The following is a 26,246-nucleotide window of genomic DNA, read 5'->3' as shown; positions in this document are numbered from 1 at the left end:
AGGTGCCTAAGGCAGGGTTAGGGCTTGGACCAGCACAGAATTCACCTTGCACGCCTGTTTTGTTGGTGTCTGTTTCTCCTCAGGAGGTCAAGTGGTGAACCTCATGAACCAACGCTTGCAAACAGGGTTCACAGAGAATGAGGTCCTGCAGATCTTCTGTGACACCTGTGAAGCGGTAGCGAGATTGCATCAGTGTAAGACGCCAATAATCCACAGGGATTTGAAGGTGAGTTGTGGACCACGGTAGTGTGGGAGGAAACGTGCGCTCCATGTGTGTGTTTGCTGCCTGTGTAATGGCAGACAGGCTTTGAATGCTCAGTGTGGGTTTTTGTTGTTAATAATGAGGAAAACTGGACATAAATACGTCTCCTTACTGGAAGATAAAAAAGGAATGAGCCTCTCGTTGCTGCTTACCATATGTTTAACCATCTATAGCTCTACTTAAAAAAAAAAAAAAAGAACGTTTGTGAATAATTGTTTTGCACAGACAATGTGCCAGAATGTATCTGTTAAATTATTCACAGTCAATTCTTACCACCTGAAGCCCTATCAATGTTATAAGGTAGTTCAGAGAGCGTGCTGTTAATCTGTTGTGTGGATTCACATTAGAAAGACCCCTCCAGAGATGTTGGCCTTGGGGCAGGAGTTGTTAGGTGTTTTCAGAACCGGCCGTTAACTCTGACGGTTAAAGTGCGTTGGAAAACTCGATGCGCTTAGCGGGGAAGAGAGCTAGGCCAGCAGGGAGAGCTTTGAAGAAGTCCCACCCCTATAGTCAAACAAATGGAAAAACATTCTCTTTGCCTCTCACCCAGCTCATAAAATGCCTGTATAATGCATTCAGTTGGATACATTTGAAATTCAAATTTGCTTTGTGGATCAGGCTCTGTTTTTGGAGCCCCGAACAGATGTTTGTTTGGTGCCACTGGCCATTGTTTTATAGGAACAAAATCGGGCATGTGCGCTAAGAGCAGCCAGGTAACGCAGGGGGAAAATTCCTCACGGTTTGGTATGCTTTAGGATATACCAAATGCTGGTGACCCGCTGCTCAGTCAGTTTGAACATATGAAACAAGTCTCAAATCTGTTGTTGCAGAACGCTGTAAAATAATGCTTTTAAATCTGAGGCCTGGATTCAAAGCTGTCCAGGTGTGTGGACATTGTCCAGTAGTCTGTGTAGGCAAGGGAAACTGGGGCAAGGAGATGAGCTAGAGGGGCAGGAGCTTCTTCCGTCGATAGGAACCCCTGCTGTTACCTTCTTGCCTTGCAAATCCCCGTTTTCTTTATGAAGAACAAACTCATTGTGTGGCATGTGAATAAATTCTGGGACATCTGTGATGGATTAGTGAGTTAGTCTTCTCTACATTGAGAACGAATTAAAATGGACTGTTATGGTCTGATATCCAGTCCACTATTGCATGCTTAGATTGGCAAAGTTTGTAAGGCCTCGCTCTTGGTTGTTAAAGTTGTGCCAAAGGCTGGAAGAAACAGTCATCTCCTGTCTGCTTTGAGACAGGTTTTCAAGTTAAATATTGTATTATTTCTGTCATGATAACCACTGGAGTGCCTGTCGGAATTCATGGATCGAGGTACTAACACAAATCATTGATTTAGATATGTATTGACTTTATTTTAGCTTAAATTTAATGTCGAGGGCAGGGGGTGAGTTGCAATTCAGCACAATTCCAAGAGCAATAAAGGGCCACGAAGTTTTGTGGAAGTTATTGAGTTTAGGAAAAGACATTTTTACCCCAACAGGCTACTTACCAATAGATAAGTCTTGAACAGTGGACAGATGTTGACTTTGCAGACAGCTGCATGGGGCTCAGGCTTTTTTGCCTTCCAGCTCTTTGATGTTGCTCTAACACTGGAGGTTCTTGCCCCGGGAGCTCTGCCAGCAGAAGGGATCCTGTTTTAATCCCTTTCAGAGAACTGCAGCTGGGTTAGCTTCAGTGGCCTGTGATTTGAGTTAACCCACAGGCTTTGCCTGGAGCAGAATGTCCTCCTGTTGGCACAATCTCCAACTAGTGTAAAGTGACCAACAGCTGGGGACAGCAGCACCTTTAACCAGTGTGCCTGGAGGCAAAAGAGAACATGTCACTGCAATAAAAGCCGTGAAAAAGATGGAACTTGGTCCCTGCATTCATTTGTTAAGGCTTTCCTTCCTGACTTCATGGTACGCCCTCAGGTAGTATGTCAGTCTGTTCTTGAGCACTTACAGCTGTATGATGCGTTGTACCGAAGCTGCCGTTTAGTTTCATGTACTTTGACACACTGAGCTGCGGCTTTCCCATCTCTCATGTTTTTTCAAAGCACCAGCTCAGAGCTATGGAAGTCAAGGTTGGCTCTAAGCTTTCTGCAGTGAGAGGTCTCCTGCTTCTACCTGTGGTGCTTCAGGAGTCTGAACCCATCTGGTTGCAGGAGCAGATGACCGATCACAGAGGATCGACTGGTTTCTCTTGTAGCAGAAGCACAGTGAGATGCAGCCACGTGAATCAACACAAACGATATTGATCACAAGACCCTTCTTTCTTTTCCTGAGCTGCTGGAATGACCAAAATATTGCTTTCTGATGTTGAGGATTTTTTTTTTTTTCCTCATTTCATTTCATCCGGAATCCTACCAGGGTTGTATCTCTCTGTGGGGCGATAACGCAGTCACGCTGTGCTGCTGTTATCTCTGTGCCTTCTCCCGTCACCCTCCTTTGTAACACCTAGTCTTGTATCTGCTCCAGCAGACGTTTTTCTCAATTTATTTGGATGGCTCTGTGTTCAGAGTGATATGTAAAACTGTTCATTGCTCCAATGCTAAACCATTATATCAGCTGCGTTAAAAATCTGCACATGCCAAAATTGGTGCTCGGATGTGTCGCAGAGGCATTCAGTTCTTTGCTATGAAATACTAACTAAGCTTTCAGAAGGAAATAGTGAGCGGTTTCAGGGAGGAAGGGAAGCTGAAACGTCTTTAGAGACCTGAAAAACTGCCAAGTAGTCCAAGTTGGTCATGCAGATGCGCGCGCACACACCCACCCTGCTCCCCAAATCGCTACTTGCGCTTAAAAATACAAGCCTTCAAAGATCTTGCTGTCACAAGATAATGTGTGTTGATTTTGCCAATTAAAGGAAACTGTATTCCCCCTCCCCGCCAATCTGTTTTTGCGGTGTTTTTTTTACCACTTGCTGTTTTAGCAAAGAACAGCATTTGTTTTAGAGATTAGAGGCAGAAGTTAACTACATCCTTTAAATAAAAAAACTTAAGGTAACTCATAGCTTCCTTTTAATATATATTTGTTTAGAGTCTGAATCAAACTTCAGTGTTGGGCATGTGCAGGACTGCAGCTGTTGTGAGTGCTCAGCAGTACTTAGTCGGACTGCTGCCCTCTGGATATTTGACTGAAAGAAGGTACCTCCGTCCTGTTTTTAAAAGATGGATACTTCTGGCCCAGCAATTGGTAGCAGTAATTCATGTACTCTGTGTGTGGGGGTTTTTTTGTTTTGTTTTTGTTTTTAATTCTCTTCCCTCCCCCCCTTTTTTTTTCCTGGAAATTATTGAACAAGCCTGCTTACTGGATAGCCCAGTGCTTATTTTTAGTAAAACTTGCAAGATGTTTCAGTGAAAAGTCACGTCCGACTTCTCAAGTAGATAAGGTGGAAGGATTCTTCTGGAAATGTTTACAGAGTATTTGCAGGGAATAGGGAATAAGGCTGTTGGTGTCGATTTATGAGGAAGAACATCTGTGTGCAATGCTTTATTCAAAGCAGATGGATGGCAGTGGGGAAGGGGGGTGTTTAACCCTTGGTTTCAAGCCAGCCTTTCCCCTCTCAGCTGCTGCTCTTTGGCTGACTCCTTCATTTTCTTTCCCTTTTGTGAGATGGTCCTTGCTGGGGAGGTCTATTCCCAAAAAATTTTGTTAGCTAATATTCATGTGGTGGTTTTTGAAATGTAGAAGCGGTATGTTTTATCTTGTTGTTGTATCTGAGCATTTGACATTGACTGAGGATAAATGCATTGAGAGTTGTGTACGTTCCCTTGAGAGAACGTGCCGTCAATGCCATTGTACGGATGAGGAAGTGGAATACCGGGATGCATTGCCAAAGCGAAGAACTGATCCCAGGGTTTTCTAGTCTTCAGTCAAGTCAGTATCGTAACCTCTGGACAGCTTTTTTAAGTGGGTGCAAGCTGGATTTGTGTTAATACATGATTAAGCGTGGTTGTGTAGGGGAAAGGCTGTAACTGCCGATTTTCAGCACCTTGGGCGTTTGTTTCAGCGTCCAGTTGTGTGATTCAAGCTGCAAATAATATTTGAAGGGAAGGGTTTATCTTGTCTTCCAGCAAACTGGAAGAACCTCTGCTCATAGAATCATTGTTTAGGGAATATGGGGTAGCCAGCATGTTTTGATAACTAACAGCTGCAATGTGAGCATAACCCTAGGTTTGCTTTGAATAAATCCTAAATGGCAGGTGAACTGTAGGCCAAGAACTGGAGGTGTACTGTAATTTCTGAAGAGCGCGTGTGTTGTCATCTACTTTATTCCTCTCTGCCCCACTAGATAGTGAGGGGGTACAGCCCTTCCTAAAGTTGTGGACCCTTTATAGGCAGCTTGCATCAGCTATCTGAAATTTAGGCATTTGAGATGCTGAGAGACAGTCCTTGTCTGGAAGCGCGTGTTAGCCTTTATAGAGGCAAGGTGATCCCTTTGCCAAAGGAGAAAGAAGGGGAAGCAGAAAGAATAGGTGGCAGAGTGGAAGATAAAGTTACAACCGCGTTTCTGTGATGTGACCTCTATTTTAAGAGGCATTTCAGAGTTTTGATGCATATTTTCTCTTTGCAGCCATGTTATGCTTACTTCAGACATGTCTGATGTATGTCTTCAGGCATGAAGAGCCCAGGGTCATCGAAAGAAAACAAATATTTAAATATAAATTTGTCTAATGGAGAGATTTTGTTTGTCTCTGATACTCGTAGGTGGAAAATATCCTGCTGCATGACCGTGGCCACTATGTCCTATGTGACTTTGGAAGTGCTACTAACAAATTCCAGAACCCTCAAACAGAAGGGGTGAACGCAGTAGAAGAGGAGATCAAAAAGTAAGCGTGCTCTTTCTTTTCCACTTGGATATAGTTTGCGCTTGGAGGGTACTTTTTTCCTCATACTGGCACTGAATTTTGCTCATGCCGATTGTAGCAGATTGGGTGCCTCAGCATAGAGGTATAACTGGTGGAGGTAAATGAGGGCCTGGGGGAAGGAGAAATAATACACTGAGCTTGATGTAATCGCTTTGGACCTGGAAGACTGATTGTGCTAATACAGAGAAGTTGCCCACCTGGGTGAGATAGTGACATTCTTTGTTACGTATGGGGTCAGTCCGTCTCTGTCCCCCATCTATCCTGGTTTCTTTGAACTGCAAACACAGCAAATGACAAAATCTGTCTGCTCTGAGCCACTCATCGTAAACCCTTGCAGTGACTAAGGAAATGCATTGCCTAACTCGGAAGGGAGCCTCAACTGTCCATAGAAAATGGAAGGACATTGGGATGTTTAATCCATCTCCTTTTCTTGCCTCATGTGCAATCAACTCTAATGGTGACAGCAAGAATACCCTTGAAGCTTTAAATTAAAAAAAAAAAAAAAAAAAAGGAACCTGGCTAGCAGTCCATAGAGCCTAGATCAGGGATGCAGCGGACTCCAGGTCCTTGCTGTTGCTATAGTTCTAACAGCATCACTGCTGCAAAGTATCCAGTTATGCTAACATCATACTCTGGCTGTGAAATCATGTTAGATGTTTGTGCAAAGGCCTCCTTTTTGTTAGGATTTAATAATAGCTGCATGGATTTCCTGGAGTTGTTTGACTTAAGTTTTGAGAGCTCTCCTAGTCTCACTGTGCAGTCTGTTGGAAATGCCCTATTTATAGGTTTGTTAACAAGCCTACAAAAACTTTACCTTTAGTAATGCTCTTTTGTGGTTAAGGCAAATAGTGCGCAAGGTGTCACAGCAAAAATTACAGAACTGTTGGTATGAAACCTTATTGTAAGAGTCTCTTAAACTGTGCCCCTGTCTCTAGCTTTTCTCTTTCTAGTGATTTGTTAAAACAAGGCAGATTCTAGTTACAATTTGAGTTGCAAAATAACCTTTGCCTTGTTTGCAATGACTATGAGCAGGAATCCTAGTATGGGAGCCTATTTATTAGGAGCCTCGTATCCGGTTACAATCTTGTAGGCTGGCCGACGTCCCAGCAGCGAGGACGTTGCGGAGGACACTTGTCTACCAACGTTGTTAATGTTCTGAATCCTTGAATATTTCTGTTTTGGTTCTTAAAACGATTGCACTGTTTTGTGAATAAACTTCTGGCTTTACAAAGAAACTTGGCTCTTGCTCTGGTTTCCCAGGACAGTTTTCAGGGGTTAGTATTTCCTGGTTAGACGTAGGCGGCAGAAGCTTTGTTAAATGATTTACTTACTTTTCAGTGGTTTAGCAATTGCCCTGAAATGAAGAGGGATGGGTGAATTTTGAATTAAACATGGCATATTGAAAGTGCATCTGATGTCCGTTTCCAACTCACTGATGGATCTCTTTGCTACAGGTACACTACACTATCCTACAGAGCACCAGAAATGGTCAACCTGTATAGTGGCAAACTTATTACTACAAAAGCAGACATATGGGTATGTATAAAACCCATTTAACACGGTAGAACCAGACTGCAGCTTGCTTTCGTTACCGTAATTATAGGGTAATGTCTGTCTGGAGCTAACCTGCTTTCAGTAAAAGGTTGGACTGTTTCTGAATGAAGAGTACCTCTGCTTGACGTTTCTGCTGAGTTACCACTAAACAGGGTGGCTTGTGGGAAGCAGCCTACAAAGAAGCAACCATGTTTCATCCACATATTTGGAATTTCATACATCTCTAAATTAAAGAGTTGAACAGTTTAAGCCTGATTTCATAGCTTGAGAGTTGAAACAGAAGGTTCAGGGTGTTGTGATTTCTTGTGCCAGGGTTGGTTTGTGAACGTGTGAAATCAAAGGTACTCTTTCAAGGAGAATGAAAAGCTGAGAAAAGACACCAGTCGCCCAGTAGCAATAGTATGTTTCTCCTGGACAGTGTAGACTTCAGAGTGTGTCTATATGGTGTCGAAACCTCGAGCTGGGAAATAAGGAGGTAGTAGCTGTATAAGGAGAGTTTTAATGCATCCTCAAAAGCACTGCATCTGCATATGCAAGAGGGAAAATTGCTGGCACGACATCTGGGAAGAGGCCTCTGTCTTCTCTGTGAGCTGAGCTAAGAGTCAGGAGCACAGCAGCTCCTGTAAGGCTCTTGCCTGGCTGAGTTCAGCGGGAGGCTTCCAGAACTGAGCCGTGTGCCAGTGTTGGGTCGCTTGCCCTGGTATTAGAGACCTGGAGAGGGAAGGTCACAGCTATAGCAGCGAGAAAAGATTGTCAGAGCCGCAAAGCCAACCGGAGGAGAACCCAGGATTTGTTCTTCCTGTGATGATGTGGAAAGGCAGAGACCCAAAGGCTCAGACTGCCCTCCCCTTCCTAGCATGGAAGGGATTGTGTTCTAGTGACCCACCGGGCGCTTCCAAATGAATGTGCAGTGTTGTAACCTCCCTTCCCTTAAATTTCATTGGAGTTATTTTAAACAAGAATGTAAGTGAATTGTGAAATCCTGTAACAAAAACTACAAGCTGATTGTGAGTTGCCTAGGACTAGGAAATGTTTCCCCTTCTCCCCTCTGGGAGGGCGGGGATTTTTCATAATTACCCCTTTGCGCAAAACTTGTCTTTTCTTTTGAAATAGCTGGTTCTTTGCTGTCAAAAGCAGCACAGAAATAGATGGAACCTCTGCAGACAGAGGACTCTGTTCTAAGATCCTCTCTCTCATTGCTTTACTTGATGCTCCCAGGTTGAGCTTGTTACAGATATAAACTGAGCCTCTCTGGCTGGTACATAGTCTTAAGGGTCAAAAAGTTCTTTCGACCAGTACAGTTTAAGTTTGGGCAACCGTTTGATTTTTGTCAGTATAAATGTATTTAAGATGTGTTGCACTTAATTTTGCTGTTATTTGGCTTTTTCCTACCTGTATGTGGAGAACAGAATAAGGTCTGTTGTAGTCCTACTTATAGTAGCGTATCCCAACGTGAGGCTTGTGTGGGTTTGGGGATCTTATCTTATACTTGCTTCTTCCCTACCCTTACTACATCTCAGGCTTTGCCTGTTTAATTAGATGAAGGGTTACACTATTTACAGTGGTATGTGGAATGGTGGGGTGGGTGGGGTTTTTCTCAGCCAGGCTACAGCATCTCAGCTGAGTGCGGGAGAGCTCTTAGTGTATTTATTGTCAATATCCTTGTGCTCATCTTTCAGATGATCCCAGAGAGGTGAAAAGTTTGGCTCAGGATTATGCAGGACCCCGGTAGTAGAACAAGCCAAACTGCTTTCCCAGTTATCTACAATGATATTTGAGTTGTATGATTCCCTACTTTGCTCCTGTTTATTAAATCATCTGTTCTGTTCTCTCTCTTTAGGCCCTTGGCTGTTTGCTGTACAAGCTGTGTTACTTCACCTTGCCATTTGGGGAGAGTCAGGTAGCAATCTGTGATGGCAATTTCACCATTCCAGATAATTCTCGGCATTCGCAAGACATGCACTGCCTCATCCGTGAGTCTCTCTCTTATGTGACATAATTAACTTCTGCAGAACTTTTTTTTAAGAGATATATTTATTTATATGTTCCCTGTTCTTACTACAGAAGAATTACTGTTTTTCCTCTTCTAAGAGACTTGCTTGCACACAGAGATGGATAAAATGATCTTCCAGTAGCTTGGGTGATTGCTCTTCAAAAGACAGTTATGACAAAGTTTTCTATTTGGCTAGGCTGTAGTGAACTCCGTGTAAAGGCAGGGAAATAGACAACCATTTGGTTAAAAACTCTTACAGAAGCTTGCACAATAAGCCTATTTATGCAGAAACGTATTTCTCCAGTAATCTGTTTGGATAAGGAACTGAAAAGAACCACAGTGACTTAGACTACCGATAAGAATTTATCTTCTGTGAATTGTGAAACAGATCTGAAGTGACTTATAAATAACCCACTGACTAGAGCGAATGAGTAATAAGGGTACAATGCATTACTCTTGGCAAAGCTGGGTCAGCTTTCTTGCTTTCAGCACTGCATTTGATTTTTCTAGCTATAATCTTGACTACCACAGACTTGGATGTGTTTGCAAAGGAGCCTGATACTTTTCTTGCCTACGCCAAGGCGGTGGCCTATGTGGCTGTTCCAGCAGCAACGCCACACCGGGGGTTGGATCAAGCTCTTTTCCTGAAGGGTTCATTTGAAAATGCTGAGGTCAAAACCAAAGCTAGTCCCTGACTAAGCAGGCTGCTTTTCCTTCTCCTCGCTCTAGGGCCTCTGACAGTAGCTGTGAGTTGCGCACAGCTCTGTTGGGGAGTACCTTCCAGTCCATCCTGCCTGACCATCTTGCCCCCTTCTTAGCTGACTCCGAGAGTCAGATCAGCCCTGCTGACCACAGACTGGGTGCTCTGAAAGAGGCAAGGCACCCTGGTAGTGCCTGGTTATGCCAGCTGCATGGACCTGTCTGTTCTAATACTCTGATGTTAACGTTTTTCCCACCCCTCCCCTTTTTTTTTTTTTAAGGGTATATGCTTGAGCCAGACCCTGATAAGAGACCTGATATTTACCAGGTCTCCTACTTTGCATTCAAATTGGCCAAGAGGGAGTGTCCTGTCCAAAATGTCCAGGTGAGTAGTGAAAAAGTGAACTGATGCAAGGCTTTGTGTGAGGAGGAGGCTGGGGATGGCTGAGTATTAAGGATATATTCAATCGGTGGTTCCCTAGTCCTGTAATTAGGAGGAGCGTGCCTGTAATTAGGAGGAGCGTGTGTGTTTTTTGGTAAATAGAAAGGCTTTTTGGTGGAGCAGGGGGAAAGGGAAGAAAATCAGGCTCTTGTTTCATGTGTTGCTTACTTCTGTCTGCCCCTGATTTACCTCCTCACCCAGTTATCAGTGTGAGGCCATCCAAGAGGCCTTGTGCGTGTGAACATGGAAAATCAAGCTATACTTGTGAAACTGATTTGATTTCTAGACCATTTCATCATAGCGTGTGTAATAGGCACTGCAGTTGGTTTTAAATGTAATGGTTTTATGCCTGCTGTCTAGCTGAGAATAGCCTATTTCCATTTGAACTACTACAGACCTTACACGACCATCTGCTCCTGCTTAGTGTGTCTTTATAGATTTCAGTTGAAAAGGAGAGTTGAGAATTTTTTTGTGGACATCTCAGTGACATGAAACTGTATTGTGTTACCTCTAGATAATGACTAAGAAGGAAGTTCAAGTGGTAATTTGTGCTTTTTATGAGCAAGACACTTTTGTTTCTATTATAATGCCTGTATTTTTTTACAGCAGTTCTAATAAATATTGCTGCTGTTGTCCATAGGCTATCTTGATAAAACACCCATGTCATGCTATAAAGCTTTGTGTTCAATTCCAGATGTAGTCAATGGTCAAAAAGCTGACCCCCCCCCCTCCTTTTTGTTTTCTTTTTTGCCTTGTAAAGACTCTCCCAAACCACTGTTTCTTCATGACATTAACATTGAGGGGTCTGTCCCGAATCCGGCATGATGATTAATAACTGCTTTGGGGATCCCACAATCTCCCATTTTCACTTAGGCGCTTCTACAAATTATTTCTGGCTCTGTTTTCTGCCTTCAAAATACTGAACTCGGTCGTTTTTGCAGAACTCTCCAATCCCCACTAAGCTTCCAGACCCCATCAAAGCAAGTGAAGCTGCAGCAAAGAAGACCCAACCAAAGGCCAGGTAAGCCTTCGTTATGCCCAGATCTCCTTTATTGTCTGTTGTCTGTCTGTTTTTTAATAGCAATGCTGCTTCCGTGTGAGGTTACACTTGCACATGGAGACAAACACTGCAGTCACGAGGCCTCTAGCTTCAAATCTGTAAATGTCCGTTGGTCCGAAACTCGGAAAATGCATTTATTAGAGAAAATTCATGTGTGTGCATGTGTGTGTGGAGGGGGGGGGACTTGGGCGATGCTGAGCATGAGTCAACAGCTAGGCTTTGTGTATTGAAGACACTGTTTGACAGCAGCAGTTGAAGATCATGTGCTTAGATGAATATCCTGTGTCATCCATCCTAAGGCAGTACCCAGAGCAAAGTCAGGAGAAAGACTGCGGCTGGCCTGCAGCGGACTTGGAACTGGCCCAAAGAGCGCGAGTCTGCTGAGGAACCGCGTCAGGGACTATGCTATTTGAGTTTGACCCTCGGTATATGATAACCTGACCCAGTAATTACTGTATGCAATTGCTATGATTTCTGCAGGAGCCATATAATCCCTTCTGGGGTGGGGAGAGAAGCCCAAGCAGCCTCCATCTGAAGAGCCTGATCAGTGGAGAAACTGCTGTACTGCTGTGATGGTTCTCCTTTCTCTCATTCTGCTGCTATCTCTGCTTGTTATAGCATAGCTGAGATTTGTAAATTCTTTTGGACAAAGCTTGTATCTCATTTTACTGCAAAGTGAGTAGTACAGCAGTGGCTACTCCAAAATTAGCAGTTGTCTTCAGACTCTGAAATAGGGCATCTCTCCTTCTGTCTGCAACCCGGAAATCTGCTTTGTTTGTTTTTATAATTGAGAGCAGTTACCCTCATGTTAGTAGAACAACTGGATACCTAGCAAGCAAATGCATCGACGAAAGGGCAGGATGGTCCCTGGTTTCTTGGCTCTGTCACGTTATTGCAGGACAATAAATATCGAGAAGGGATCAGGGAAGGACAAACAACCTGATTCTGGGATTAGACATACTAAAGTTCAAGTACTTCTAAAGATGCCAATGTAAACAGTTCTGCTGAAAGGTACCAGCTGCTGTTAAGCTAGCTTATTGTATCTTTTATCTGCTCATCTAGCTCTGTAAGTGGATTGAAACAGTATGTTGTAGCAAATATTTGAATGAGGTGAGTGATTTTGACAAGTTCCAGCTGTCTGACAGGAGAAGATGCCGCAAATGGCAAAGAAATCAAAATGAATGAAAGAAGTCAAAATCGAATCGAATCTGATTGATTGGATGGGATTAATTGTGAATGCATCTGTTAAGTTTTATCTTGCTTGCGGTTTTATGGGAAGGATTGACTTGTATACCTGGGCACCTACACACCTTTCACCTTTTAGTCCCGTGCAGCTTAGGTACCTACGAGTTGTTAAACCCGTTCTGTAGACTGCTTGTACCAATTATCCTGCTAGCAAGTACTGTGCTCTTAGTGCTCCATGTTTTTTCTTCCTTTAACTCCTTACCTTCTTATGTAGGCTGACGGATCCTATTCCTACGACAGAAACTTCCATAGCACCCCGCCAGAGACCTAAAGCAGGACAGACACAACCCAACCCTGGAATTCTACCTATTCAGCCAGCCCTGACACCTAGGAAGAGGCCCACAGCCCAAGCAGCCATTCAGCCCCAAGGTGAGACTCTCTCCGTTCAGTGCCTTCCTGCAGGGCTCTGGTGTACAGCGGGACCCTGGTGCACAGTGAACGCTCTAACAGATCTGTTTCGTCCTACCAGTTGCAGGACCTGCCGCCCTGGGCAGCGGTCAGCCTTCGCTCCCTGCGAGCGTCCCCCAGCCAAAAGCAGCACCTCAGCAGACGCCGGTGCAGCCGCAGAGCAAGCAGGCGCCGGCTCCGCAGCAGGCCTCGCAGGCGCAGTCCCAGGTCCCTTCTACTCAGCCACAAGCCACACCTCAGCATCAACAGCAGCTTTTCTTGAAACAGCAGCTACTGCAGCAGCAGCAACAGGCTGCATATTACCAGCAGCAGCAGATAATGCAAGCTCAGCAGGTGAGCGGGGCAGTGTTTGTTGCGTGTTTCCTACCAGGCTGCGTGCGCCAGAGGCCTTCAAGGCCTGATCTTTGCATTTGTAGCAAGTTCTCTGTGCATTGGGATAGGTGCAGTTTTCAGGTGTTTCCCTAACGATGTAGCATCTCCAGTTCTCTAGCAAGATTTTTTGCTACCCAAAAGGCTGGTATTTTTAACTGTCTAAGTGGAAGGCCTTGAGATGTGCTTGTGAGGTGCAAACATAAAAGCAGCAGTGCTGGTTAAGATTTTACAGCTCAAAGCCTTTAAAGGTCTTGAGGTCGATGCTTAACTGATGAGCAGAGGGGTGGAAATTCTCTTCTGCTCTCCTTGTGAGGCAAGAAACCTGGCATGCCTTTGTGTTAAGGGTAAGATTCAGGTCTGTTTTCTGTGGTAGACTGATGACAGGGAGGCCTGTGAAAACATCACGTGCTAGACGAGATGTGTGTCAATGACAGACTTGCATGCTGAACTGAGGTGTTTATAGCAGCCCACGTTGCTGCTAATGCATATTTTAGCAGTGGAGGCAGAGGAGTAGTGAATCCTTCTATCCTGGGGAAAGGAAGGCCTTTGTTCAGAATAAATAAAAACAGAGAAAGGAGTTTTGGACCACAGGATTCTGTGTCCTGGTAGCCCAGTACGGGCAGGTTTAGCACAGAAAGAAAGGATCTAACGCTAGACCAGCAGGCCGTTTTCCACTGCTCCTTTGCAGATGGTCTCCAAGCCATCGCAGCCTGTTACTGCTTTGCCACTTGTGCTGGCTATAACCAGCCTCGTGGCTGGCCCCGAGTTCTGGTTGTGGTACCGCAGTTCCCAGCCACGCAGCAGGCAGCTCAACAACTGGTTGTGTCCCAGTTCCCAGTGATGCAGCAAGGAGCGCCGGCGCAGCAGCAGCTGATGCAGAACTACTACCAGCAGCAGCAGATGATGGCCCAGCAGGCAGCAATGCAGCAGAAGACAGCAGTAGCAGCAGCTCAGCAGAAGCAGCAGGCCCCAGCACCGCCACAGCCCCAGGCCCAGCAGGGTGTAGCCCAGCCAGCACCTCCGCAGGAGCAAGCGGTAAGAGCCTTGCAGGAAGGAGTGGGGCAGCGGGGTGAGGAATACTGGCACACGCTCCCCTGCCAGGACCTGTAGGCAAACTACCGCCTAGCATGGCGGAGACGCGCTCTGGATCTGTAGAAAGAATATGGTTAGGTTTCTTAATGCAGCATCTCTCTCTACCCCTCCCCTGCCACACTCCCTTAGAGGACTTGTGACAAACTCATCAAAAGTCATTCGTGCTTGAAACATCAAGATGGGCATGAGGCACCCGAACTTCTCGTTTGGAAACCATTCATCTGGTATTCAGAGCTCTGGTGCAAAGGCAGGTGCAAGGCAGCCTGCCCAGTTGTTTCTGGAGTTGGGGTTGCTTTTTAACTCGTTCTGAGTACTCTGGAGAGGAGGGCTTTTCAAGGCACCATATCTCTTAAAAATCAACAAAAAAATTGTACGCTTTACTGAGCGTCTGAACGTGCACCCAAAATAAGTGCTTTTTATTTAGAGGAAAGTATGCCCGTCTGCAACATGGAAGTAGCCAGCTGTCTGCCGTGTTAAAGGCAGGGGAGCAGTGCCAGAGGGCAGGATCCCCACTGCCCAAGTGTCTCTGCAGTGCAAGTGAGAAGCTGTTTTTTGCCTTTATTACTGCTCAATCCCATCTGCTCTTGCTTGTTTTCTGGAGCGCAGAGGGATGTCCCTCCCTCCAGTTGTGTTTTGCAAAGCAAGTGTGTCGCCTACAGACACCAGGCAAGAGGAAGTTGTTCGTTGTTTTGCTGTACCTGGCTGCACATATGCAAAGCAAACAGTGTGTGATAACAGACTGGTTCAGCTACGCTATATTTGAGCCCAGGCTAAGGGCCAGTTGGTGCTTGGTTGTTCATGAGGTGCCAGTCACTGAGGACTGAATTACTCTTTCAGGCCTGCTTTCTTTGAATTGACCTCAGGAATTAGTTTGGCTAATGAAGTTCATAAGCCAATGACCTGCGTGATGCTGTGGAAACAGTTTGTCTTGATCTTTCCCTGATGCCGATGTCTCAGGGCTCTGTCATTCACCCTTGTGCTTTTCTGTTCATCTTCAGCACCGAGCTGGTGGTTAGGGTAGGTGATGAGCTTGGAGCTTTTTTTTGTTCCTGGTCTTGTTATGGATTTGCTAAAGGACCTGGGGCAAGTCAGTTTGTTGAAACCGGTGGGAGTTTTCAGGTTTTGGATGAGGCACACGTTATTACCCTGCTCCTTTTAGAGGAGGAATGCCTGAAACGTATTATTAAAGTGCCTCTCTGAAGAACTTTGCTCTGATTCACTTGCACAAAAACATTCCTAACTTTATTAAATCAGCTGGACTGAAAATTAGCCCCATCTCCTGAAGGCTAATCAGAATTGACACATGCAGAGACTTTTCCACTCCTGGCAGCAATCGGGAGGGGAAAAGCAGTAGTCGACTCATTTTAAAAACAAGTAATGAAGCGTTGTCTCTTCAGAGCATGCTCTCTGAGCAGAAGATACCAAGCCAGGCCCTGTCAAAACCTTTTCATATTGCAGGACTTCAGGTTAATAAGCTCTGCATCCGTTTTTGTGGAGGTTTCAGCACAGCCCTTTTATTCCTCAGCACCGAATGTACCATTCTGCAGTGACCTACATAGCGAGGTGCAAGGTGGGTGCATCAGAAGCAGTCAGGTCAGCTTGCTTTTCAGCAGGGTGGAAAGCAAAGCAGCTGACCTCTTGTTTGCCTTGCCCAGCTGTGGTTACACATCACACTGGGGATATAACCTTTTTCCGATCCCCCTCCTAGGCGGTCCCGAGTCTTCCAGCTCTCTTTCCTGGGCGAAAATGGCCTGGGATGATACTGAGCAGGGAACAGAGGCAGGATAGAAGTGTTCAGGCAGTGGAGATGGAGCGCGCAGCTTTCTGCTCTTAGCATTCTGGTTGTTCCAGTTATCACTTGGATTTAAAAAGGATTATGACATCCTATTGACTGATAAATGTATTTTTTTTTTTAATCACATCAACCCCAAGTGATGCTGTTGTTTAACACTAGAAAATAGTATCTTGAGTATCTATGGGTATGTCTGTGAATTCAACGAAGACTGAGTTGTTGAGGGAGAATAAAATCGATTTGAGAAGTACCTTGATGTTCCTGAAAGGTTTGTAGTTGGGCTCTCTTGGCACATGCTTAAACCAAAAATGCTTCCCCCCCCCCCCCCAAGCTTTGAAATGACAACTCTTTCTCCTATAGTCCTTTTTCCCTATGAAATTAAGTTCCCTGTTTTGCTTGGTCTTCTTTTCCTTAGCTGAGCTGTGTATGTGTCACTGTAGAAAGAAATGAGAGAACCAGCACCACCCCATGGAAATGCCATCTCTGCTCCTTAACCTGTTACGGGTTTTTTTATTGGGTGGGTATGGGTAGGGTGTCTGCCTCCCTCCCTGTCCACCCCCCTCCCCGCCCTTCTTGGGACTGCAGAAGAGGAGGCTGTGGGGTTTGTTGCTGCTTAACAGATCTGTTTGTTTAGCTGATGTGTCTTCCTGGTCAGAAGCCTGCCTTTTGCTGGGCTAAGCCATCGCGTACCAGCAGGAACAGTAGACTTTCTACTGAACTTCCTGTTGGTCAGGTTTGACTGCCCTGGCTCACGCTGCTTGGGGTTGTGACCTCTTGGTTTGCAGAGTATAGGGCTAAGTTCTAGCCTGTGATCTTTGGGAGCTGGGTTCTGCTCCTACATCTGCTGACAGTAGGGCTGTGCTATGGTTACATGGACAACGTGAAGCGACTGCCGATTGAATTCTCAAGGGCTTTCCGTTTTCTCGCCTCTGGAGAAAGCAAAGCCCAAACTCCTGCACTAGATTTCTGTGGAAGCCCTGTACCCCACTAGGGATTTGACCTCAATGACCCAGCGGCCACCGGAAGAGGCGCTGCTCTTCAGCTTGCTGCAATCCGTGTGTCCGTATGACAGAATCCCTGCATGCTCTAATCTGTTTTCTTTTTTAGTGCTGCGCTGACTCTCAACCTTTACCCTTGAGCAAGTTGCTGAGACCAGTTGGCCTTAAAAAAACAAAAAACAAACAAAAAACAAAACAAAAAAAACCATTAATAGAAGCATTGCCTCCAGCCCCCACCATAGAAAGGGGAGATTGTTTCCATTTCCGCAATTGTAGTAATGCGAAAATACTCTAGATCAGTGACTCTCTAATTTTTTCTCCAGGCTATCCTTGATCTGCGACTCTGAGATCAGTTCCCCAGATCGTAGCCGTTCTTTCAGCGTGGCTGTTGTTCACCAACAAGGACCTACCATTTTGCTTTTTCTCCTAGATGCAGGCGCAAATAAGGCAACAGCAAAAACCTCAAACCACACCCCCCGCAGCTGTGCAGGGGCAGAAGCTGGGCTCTCTCACCCCTCCGTCGTCGCCCAAGACGCAGCGTGCAGGACACAGGAGGATTCTGAGCGATGTGACACACAGCGCTGTTTTTGGGGTTCCAGCCAGCAAGTCTACCCAGCTCCTGCAGGCAGCTGCTGCTGAAGCCAGTCTCAACAAGTCCAAGTAGGTGGCTGTTTGCTTGATGGCAAAGGGTGCGGAGGGAAGGGGTAGATAAAACTTTTTGGATGCTTCCTATGCCGAGCTCTGAGGCGAAGGTCGGCAGCAAACTGGTGTAAGTGAGCCTTTGTCTCCCTATGACCGCAGTTTGGGGCTTGGCAGGAAGTAGCTGGAAGCTGCCCAAGGGCAGAAGTCGTCCTGAGTGTTTCTGCTCTCCCAAAATATCAAGCAAACTGAGCTCCCCTAATGTGCCGGTCAAGTGCCGGTCTTATTTCAGCTGTTCCACCAGCAGCCCTGGTGCCTGCTTCGTGCTTGCTGCGTAGCACCAGTTCTTTCTCAGGAGAACTTGCTACGTCATGTTTATAGTGTCTACAGGCAAGAATCCTCCGCATAGACATTGCATAAAATTGTTTCAAATGGGATGTTTACTAAACTAAATTCCTGGCATCAGCAGGATGCTCAGGCACGATTACGAGCAGATAAGGCTAGCTGGTCCCAGCCTTTTGGGTGTGTGAAGTACAACAACTTGGGCTAAGTGTTTTAAGAAGGAAGTGATTATAATGCAGTTCATAGTTACTGGTGACTCTTTTGTTGGGGATGATCGTGTCCAGGTCTGCTTCCACTACACCCTCGGGTTCCCCAAGGACCTCACAGCAGAACGTGTATAACCCGCCCGATGTCTCCACGTGGAATCCGTTTGATGATGACAACTTCTCCAAGCTCACAGCTGAGGAGCTGCTGAACAAGGACTTTGCAAAGCTGGGTGATGGTAGGTTCATGGAGAGGGTTTAATACCAGCCTGCTATCAAAGAAGAAGGGGGTGTGGAATGATGATGCTGGGTGCTGCCATGCTGTCATGGTCAACTGTGCCTGTAAGAGCTAAATCCTTCCAGTCTCCCCTTTTCTCTGTCCCTGCCCTCCTTGCTGAGAGACTGCAATTAAATGAGCAGTATCCTCAAAGGGAGTGGTATTCATTGCTTTTAAGGTGGCCCTGATCAGCTTGTTGAAGCAGAGTTTAAGCTGTAGCTTCTACATCTGCAACTTCTACAAATTATGATTTGCAGGGAGGGACATAAGTCATGTCCTGAGATAGTGCCCTAAAAGTATAGGTAAGTAAACAACCTTCAGAATGGAAGCCTCTCCCCTAAATCTGCACCTGATCTTTCAGGGAAAGCTCCGGAAAAGACGGGCAGTTCCACAGAGAACCTGATTCCAGGTTTCCAGCCAGCTTCAGCCGCACCCCAGGCAGATGCGTTTGGCTCTTCCTTCACCGCTGGATCAGGTGAGTTTGTGAGTGTATCTTAGAGGGCTATGTCCTCAACAAGCACAGCAGGCAAGAAGTGACTCTTGTCATAGCCTTTTTGGAAGGAAGATAAAACTGATACAAACTCCAAATTGACTTGTAAACGGTGAAGGCAAGAAGTTTTGTACTGGCTGTGGAGCCTGGCTTCCACAGACCAAAAGTCCTTGGCTGGTATAAGGAACTTTATTGCAGACGCCTCTATGTATGTTTGTACGTGTGTGTGTGTGTGTGTGTGTGTGTGTGTGTGACCCTGTCTGGTCTCTCCTTTGGCACCTGGGTACCGAGGTTCTACCCTAAGCAGCCCCTTCTGTGCTGAAAAATCTGAGTGCTGCTGCTTGTTTGTAGTTCTTCAGCATCAGGGGTTCTCACTGAATGCAGTGAAGACCTGGAAAACTGCCAGCAGCAGCCCTAAGTGTAAATAATCCTCTCCCCATCTTAGGCAGCCATTCTTACCAGTGAAAACTGCAACTGTCTGGCGATGCTTCCTCATTAAGCATATCAACCCTTGTAGAGAGGCATCCTGGGAAGAGACTGAAGAAGCCTTTTGCAAGGCAAGAAGTGACAAATCCATTTACGCTTATTTCTATTTATAATAGGAGATTTAGAGGAGCTTATAACTGAGCTTGGTATTGTTGGCTCTTACCTGAGAGTTAAGCAGATGAAATAGATGATGCAAGAGTTCTCTAGGGAGTTACTTTGTGACTTTGTCCAGCTGTTCAGTGCTGTGTGAACTGTTTATGTTGTTCAATCGGCTGTTAGGAGAGATGGTGAGCAGCAGCAGCTCCAGATTCAGCCGCTGTAAGGTGGCTGCTGTGAAGCCTGAGAAGTGTCCATACATTCTGGACTTTCTGCACACTGTAGCAGGTTCAGTTCTTTTAGTTGTTGTCTTTAAGACTTGCTCCTTGACTCTCTTGCCCTGAGGTCTGGGCTATTTAGAAAGGTGCCTCAAATTCTCTCAGTTGTAGCACTGGGACGGGTGTTTCTAGCCCTTTTCCTTTTCTTTTTTGCTTAGATATGAGCTACAGGTATAGTTCTAAGCCCGTCTGGTGCAAGAGGCCATACGTTTCACATACATTTCATTTTGGATGGTCTCTCCCCCCCCTCCTCCCCCCAAGTGTGGAGGCTGACCTGCTGTCTGTCCTTTTTCAAGGCATTTGACCTTTTGTGCTGCTGTAAAATATAATAATGGTACTTCCCTTTCAAGGGATGTTTTGAGATCTATGGGTTAAAGATTGCGTTGGAGAGCTGCGTGGGTTTCTGTCTCTTTCCCTAGTGGTGTAAGCTTGTCCCAAGTGTGCGTGTGTGGTGTTCTTCCCAGGCCATGGCTTGAACTCTTTAATATTGAGCAGTGTCTCAGTGCTGATTTTTTCTGCTTGATGTTTTCTGCTCTTCTCTCTTTTGTTTCACTCTGCCCTATCTCTTCCTGGTTATCCAGCTGAAAAAACTAAAGACATTCTGAGTTTGGACACTAGCCCTCCTCTTCTGACTGTGCCTGATCCTTTCATTCCTCTCCCATTATCCGACGCACCAGGTAACTGAAACTGAGGTTTATGGGCGCGGGGGGTGAGGGGATTGTTTTGTGTTCTTAATCTTCCAGTTTTATCTCTAGGCACACCTGAAATCCTGGGCCCTTGTCAATAGTGCTAGGCACTGGCAGGCTCTGCGTAGTGGTGCAAACAGCTCCAAGCACAAAAGAGCTCTTAGCTCTCATGGCAGCCCTTTGAGTTATCAGGTTGTCTCTAATGCTAATAATACTGATGTCTTTAAAGGTACAGTATTCAAAGCTAAAAATAATAACTGGATAATTATCTGCACTCACCTAAGCCACTTCCAAATTGGCTTCCAGCTTTGAAATTGTAGTTTCCGTTGTTGCTGCTAATCTTTCTTTCCCATAAGAGTCAGTGTTTCTTTTGGCTTCCTAGCTCTGTTGCAAATCTATGCTTCATGTGAAGCAAAAGTTACATGTAACCTTTTTCTGATTTGGCAAAATTTCTTCTCGCAGTTGGTAGTTTTTTCCGTTTATTTTGCAGTGCTACTTAAATGTCTCTTCCGTGTGCGCGTTTCTGACTGCAGCAGCCAGCACTTTTTAGCACAAGATTATGTAAGTGCTTAGGAGCTTATTTGCACATCAGTGGGATTTGGAATATGGGCATGTTTTATCTTGGAGTTTCTCTAAGCCCTGTGGTGAACGTGTGTGTGACAGGTTCCTTCATGTTAGCCCCAGAAGACAAGTGTCTCGCCTTTGTCCTCTGTTCAAGCTGTGGAGTCACTGGCAGTTTGACTATAGAGGACCTAAACTGCAAGCCCATGTGCTCATAAAGAGAGCATCTGTCCAGGGAAAGTTTAGCAATTCAGGAAAAAGAAAAGTCTAATCTTTTTTCCAGAGTTGTGTGGAACTTCCTCCATTCTGATTGAGGCTCAAAGAGCTTGAGAAATGTGTTACAGGTGGAAAGAGATTTCACGCAAAGGTTGCAGTTGGGGAAATTCTGGCTGCACACACTTTGTTATGAGACGGAACTTACTGACAGTCTTTCTCCCCTGCGCGAGCGCTATGCAGGAGCTGACCTGTGCAGGCATAATTTGATAAGGACCTAAAGGAGGTAGATCATTCTGCGCTGTTGTTTTTCCCCTGAGTGCTGTTGGAAGCACTGACTTTTCTAGCTCGGAAGTCTGCCAGCCCAGACTACTGTCAGTTCTCTGCCAGTGTGCTCAACACAAATGGTTACACACTGAGCCAGTTGCTTTTCTTATTGCCTGTTGAATTTTAATACAGCACAGCCATAGTAAGGAGCGGTGACAGCCTTAGCTGCAGAAGCTCTGAGATTCTTCATAGCACAGAAATCACTGCGGAGAAATGGCCTTTCACGCCTGCCCTTGGGTACAAATAATCGGAGTAGCAGTTGTCCGCAGTTGTGGTGGTGCTAAGTTGCTCATCCCGCAGATCTGCCCCGGACTGGTGGTGTACCTTTACAGGCAGGTGCTAAACCTTCTTTTGCTAATCTCATTGCCTGCATGTGGCTGGTCCTATTAAGGTCTGTGGATCTGCTTCTATGTGGGCAAAGTTGGGGGCAAGGGCATCCACAGCATCTGCTTTTGTCGGTTCCCTGCAGATGCCTGCAGTGATGGCCCTCTGATTTTATTTATTTATTTATCCTATAAAATCTGATCAGGCCAGAGGCTCATGAATGTTTCCAAGGGCTAGAGCTACAGGCTTATCCTTGGTTTTGAAAAGTGAGAGGGGTTGTCTGTGCTTATAGAGTCAACAGCCAAGATGATAATCCTGGATTTGGATTTTTGATCTGTGTGTGTCTGTCATGCAGAACAGAGTCCTCTTTGTTCTTTTGTGTCTGCGTTACCTGCGCTGTGTGCCTGCCACTGAAACATCCCCGCAGCCGGCAGAGAGGACTCGGACGCAAGGCGTGAGCTGAATTGTGTGTGAAAGGTGTTCTTTTAACTGTGCCCCTTGGGTCAGCAGAGCTGGCATTGACTTAGGCCTCCTAGCATATAGCGTCTCTGATTGCATGTTTCCAGACTACCTTAGTTTTTTGCTGAAACAGCTGAATGTGCGTTTGAATGCTTGTTAAGTAATTGCTTTCTGTTTGGGATATTTTTATTTCTGAGGAGATCCTGGTAGCAAATCCCATTGCTTTGAAAACATTTTACCTCTGTCTTTTTTTTTTTTTTTAGACTTTGAGTGGGGATAGTCCTTTCAGGAGTAAAAGCATGAGCCTGTACCCCTTGGTTACAAGAGCAGTTCTGTTCAGTGAGGCTTTTGCTACAGGCATGACTGAAGCTTTTATTTGGTATTTTCCTTATTTGCCATACAGAGCCAGTTTTGTCTGGGCTCTGTGCTCTAAACCTGTGACAGTTGAGGGTCTGGCTGGGAGCTCAGCTTCTTTATTTATTTATTTATTTTTTTGGCTTGAGCCACAAATGTGCTGTCTGCTGGCCCCTGAGGGTGCAGGTGGCCTCACTTGAATGCTGGCTGGAGACCACCTTGTGCCTTCCCACCCTTCCTCTGCATGCTTACCACAGTACAGATAGCCACGGGACGCATCCCCAGACGGCCTAAATATGTTCATGTGGAGGAGCACTCTTCCAGGGGAGCACAGCCAACAGATCCTGCTTTAAGTATGACTGTTCACATCTAGATTTAGCAAGATCACGTTCTCAGCTCTGTGTAGTACAGCAAAGACAAACCTTGGACACTAGTTTCTAGCCGACTGCGCTATTTCTGCGGATCGTGGTGTTGGAAATGTGTGACCTCCTAGAGGAGGTCGTGTTTTTACTTGCTTAATTTGTTATAGATAACCTCTTTCCCTTAAGGGTGGTCCTAGAGAACAGGTGACATGGTTTCTAATAGAAGGCAGTGATATTAACTCTGAACGATAATCAAGTGGAAGTAGGATGGGTTTTGGTACGTTCTTCCCTCTTAGTATGTTCCAGCTGCACACAGTGGCTGCAATGGCTAATGGAAATGTAACTGGTAAGAGGAGCTGGCAAGAAAGGTGTAAAAGTATGGCAAAATGTCCCTTAAAATAAGGGAAAATTAAATATTCATGCTAAAAACGTTTTTTCTTTGCGCCTGTGTAGGAAAATGAGCCGAGTTCTTAATAAGCTTATTGCAGGCTTCACTGCTGATTGATCCTAATGGAGTATTTGATCAGAATGTTAATTTTTCTGCTGCGTGTGGCTACTTAATATCCATCAGTATAAGTTCAGCTCACGCTATTATGGGAAGCGAAATTTTGCATGGGGTATTCTGGAGGCCTTAAATTAAACTGAGTTATGAAGCTTCAGGGCCGATCTCTTTTTGCCTTTAAGGCTTCCCCTCTGTGAGTAGATCTAAGTGTAGATTTTTCATGCCCTGTATGTATGGGGCTTCTGTGTCTTCCGACTTCATTTCCATTGGTATGAACGGGCTTTGGCCCTAGCCCTGACAACCTGCTTTCCAGAAGTATTTAATCACCGGTTTGGCCCAAAGTATGTGAATATTTCTGCTCCTAGCCCATGTCTGTTGTTAACTTCCCAAACTGAAAGCGCTGAAGTGCTGTGTTAACCCACGCTCATCGATCATCCAATGTTAGGGTGCATTTAAAACTTTTCCTGATGCTTTTCACTCTAGAAACATCTGCTTAGATGAACAAGTTCTTGAATATCTGACAGGTTGGCCCAGTGAAATGCCCTATGAAATATTGCCAGAAATATTCCTTTTCAATTTGTTGAGTGTTTGTGGCTTTCTCCCTTTCTCCCATCGCTTCCAGATGATTTTTCTTCTCTAAGTGCCCTGTGCTATCAACAGTCCTGGCTTATTCCATCTCCTTTCTGCAGAAGTGGTTGGAGATGAGGTGGTGGGTGTAGGCCCTTGGCAGAGCAGGTGGAAAAAGTTCTTGAGCGACAGCGCTGAGGTGTGTGAGTTGAGAGGGGGCTCTGCTTCCTCCGCACCCCCCCCCCATTGCAAACTCCCCCGTGCTGCGGACCGCACCACACGGATTTACTTGTGGCCTGAGTCCGCGTTCACGCAAGGTGGTTCTGGCAGCTTCTCTGCAACAGTACCTGGCAAAATATTGTCTCTGCGCAATGAGCCAATCGTTCATTCCCTGTCCTTGTTCAAAGGAGTCGTTCTTTACGTGTGTACACAACTGTTTATTCCCTGCAGTAATTCAACATCTTAGCTACAGTTGAGAGGCGAGTGTGTCTTTGGTGTAACTAGTTATTTGTAACACCCAGCCGCCCCTGTGACAGTAACGGCTCATTGTCTTTGCCATAATGGAAAGTTCCCCGTCCTGCTGAGCTAAATAAACATGCAGACAGTAGCTGGCGAAGGAAACTTGGCCAAGAAAGCATACGTGTGCCATCTGGGCACATACTGGATTCTCATTTTTTGATGAAAAGGCAAACAGCGTTACTTATTAAAGAGTCGTTGTCACATTGGAGTTCTCTAAGGCTTTTAAGTAGCGCTTTATGGGTGATTTTTGCCTTTTTGTTTCCTTCAGAGGCCCATAGACTTCTGCATTTTTACATGTTAGTAAACCTGAAAGGATGCTTATCAGGACTAAGGAAGTACACAACTTGCAGTGCAATTTCAAAATAAACAGTATGTGTCCGCAGCCTTGGCATGTTTCTGGTGCCAGCCATCAGAAATGTATGGGCCTGGCATCTGTTCTTGCTGAATGTGTAATTGACTTGAAGAGATGAGAGGTTTTAAGCAAAACTAGATTTTTTTTTTCTTTCCTTGTTGTCTCCTAATATGTGACCTTCAGGAACTGAATTTCCAAACTTTCTCCTATCTCTTTCAAACTTTCTCACTGCAAGAATGCAGTGCTCCGAACTGGAGGTGAATTTCAGGCCATTGCAACACCTGAAGAAATGGAAACATGGAGGAATCATGGAAGGCTGAGATCAAATTGCTGATGCTGGCAACTTCCAGCACCTGGAAACTGGAGTTAAGACTCAAGCCACTCGCAGGCTTGTCAAAACTCAAGTTCAGCTGCTTTAATAGTGCCATTATCGCTAACGTAGTAGGGCCCTTTTATTGTTTGGCACAATTTAAATATTTGATCAAAATGCTTGTAAGCAGCATAACTCCCCCCACCCCGGCCCATAAATTCTGAAAATATAACTGTACTGACCCATGTCAGGATGTCTATCTTAAAAGCAAAATCTTAATTCTAATAAGAACTCATATTGGTACCAGGATGACATGTAAACTGAGCTTGAAGTAATTGCAGGCATGCACATATACATGTGGCTATGTATTCGCAACTTGTTTACATCGTGAACTGGGAAAATGCAGAGAGGGAATTTTTCATTTACTATCTTGATGAATTAATTGCAGTACTATTAACTGAGTACAATTAGATGTTTTGATGATTTGGAGCAACTAAGTGCATGGATCACTTGAACCCCAGTTAATTGAGTGTAAATAGCATCTAGAATTGTCTCTGCCTGGGATTGACTTTGATCGGAAGCTGTGTTGTTTGACAAATATTTCTGAGTTCATTAATGTTAAACTAAATTGTTTGCTTTCGATCTCTTAAGGAGCTGCTGTTCAACGTCCTACTCTTCTCTATAGCGTTTTACAAAAAAAATCATGTTTTTTAAAGAATGTCACTTGCTGTATTTCCTTCGTTCTCTCTGTGCTATATAAAAACATCAATTCCCTTTGGCAGTCCATTGGCCTCCCTTGATCAGTCCAAGTCTTCTGAGGCTGAATAATGTAGAAGGCTTCCTTTAATCTTTAATACTTGATGAATCAATAGGAAGAAATTTTCCTGAGTGACTAATCTATACCTTGGTAATTTGCCCTCCCACTCATAGCACAGTTGACTTGGCAGGATTTTTACAACCTTGTCTTTCTTTCTCAGTTGACATCCGAAGAAAAGAACTCTGCTGTGTGCTCTATTGAATTATCTTTCTTTTTGCCCTTCCTCCGCAGTACATGAGTGAGTAACGTTCCTACCGTGTGCGGTGCCTGGCTGGTGGAGATCTTTGGCTTTGAGATGTTGCGT

General features: G+C 45.1%; 1 protein-coding gene across 10 annotated transcripts in view; it reads left to right on the top strand.

The window, feature by feature from the left end:
- AAK1 (AP2 associated kinase 1) overlaps positions 1-26,246 on the top strand; it is an 80,997-nt gene that overhangs the window by 29,531 nt on the left and 25,220 nt on the right. For 6 of the 10 annotated variants that reach the window (XM_068920664.1, XM_068920663.1, XM_068920662.1 and 3 more), the window contains exons 4-15: positions 84-226; positions 4,963-5,084; positions 6,578-6,659; positions 8,518-8,650; positions 9,651-9,754; positions 10,753-10,832; positions 12,331-12,485; positions 12,586-12,857; positions 13,728-13,931; positions 17,209-17,438; positions 18,044-18,201; positions 18,601-18,714. In XM_068920664.1, the coding sequence (XP_068776765.1) occupies positions 84-226; positions 4,963-5,084; positions 6,578-6,659; positions 8,518-8,650; positions 9,651-9,754; positions 10,753-10,832; positions 12,331-12,485; positions 12,586-12,857; positions 13,728-13,931; positions 17,209-17,438; positions 18,044-18,201; positions 18,601-18,714 (1,797 nt within the window). Of the gene's footprint in view, positions 1-83; positions 227-4,962; positions 5,085-6,577; positions 6,660-8,517; positions 8,651-9,650; positions 9,755-10,752; positions 10,833-12,330; positions 12,486-12,585; positions 12,858-13,727; positions 13,932-17,208; positions 17,439-18,043; positions 18,202-18,600; positions 18,715-20,170; positions 20,267-26,246 lie in introns of all 10 variants that reach the window. The other 4 variants (XM_068920661.1, XM_068920668.1, XM_068920666.1 and 1 more) reach the window with 1 other exon arrangement.

This window comes from Struthio camelus, chromosome 27 (genome assembly GCF_040807025.1).
Source record: "Struthio camelus isolate bStrCam1 chromosome 27, bStrCam1.hap1, whole genome shotgun sequence".
Classification (NCBI taxonomy): Eukaryota; Metazoa; Chordata; class Aves; order Struthioniformes; family Struthionidae; genus Struthio; species Struthio camelus.
The sequence above is the reverse complement of the archived record's forward strand: the minus strand, read 5'-3'. Positions and strand labels throughout refer to the sequence as shown.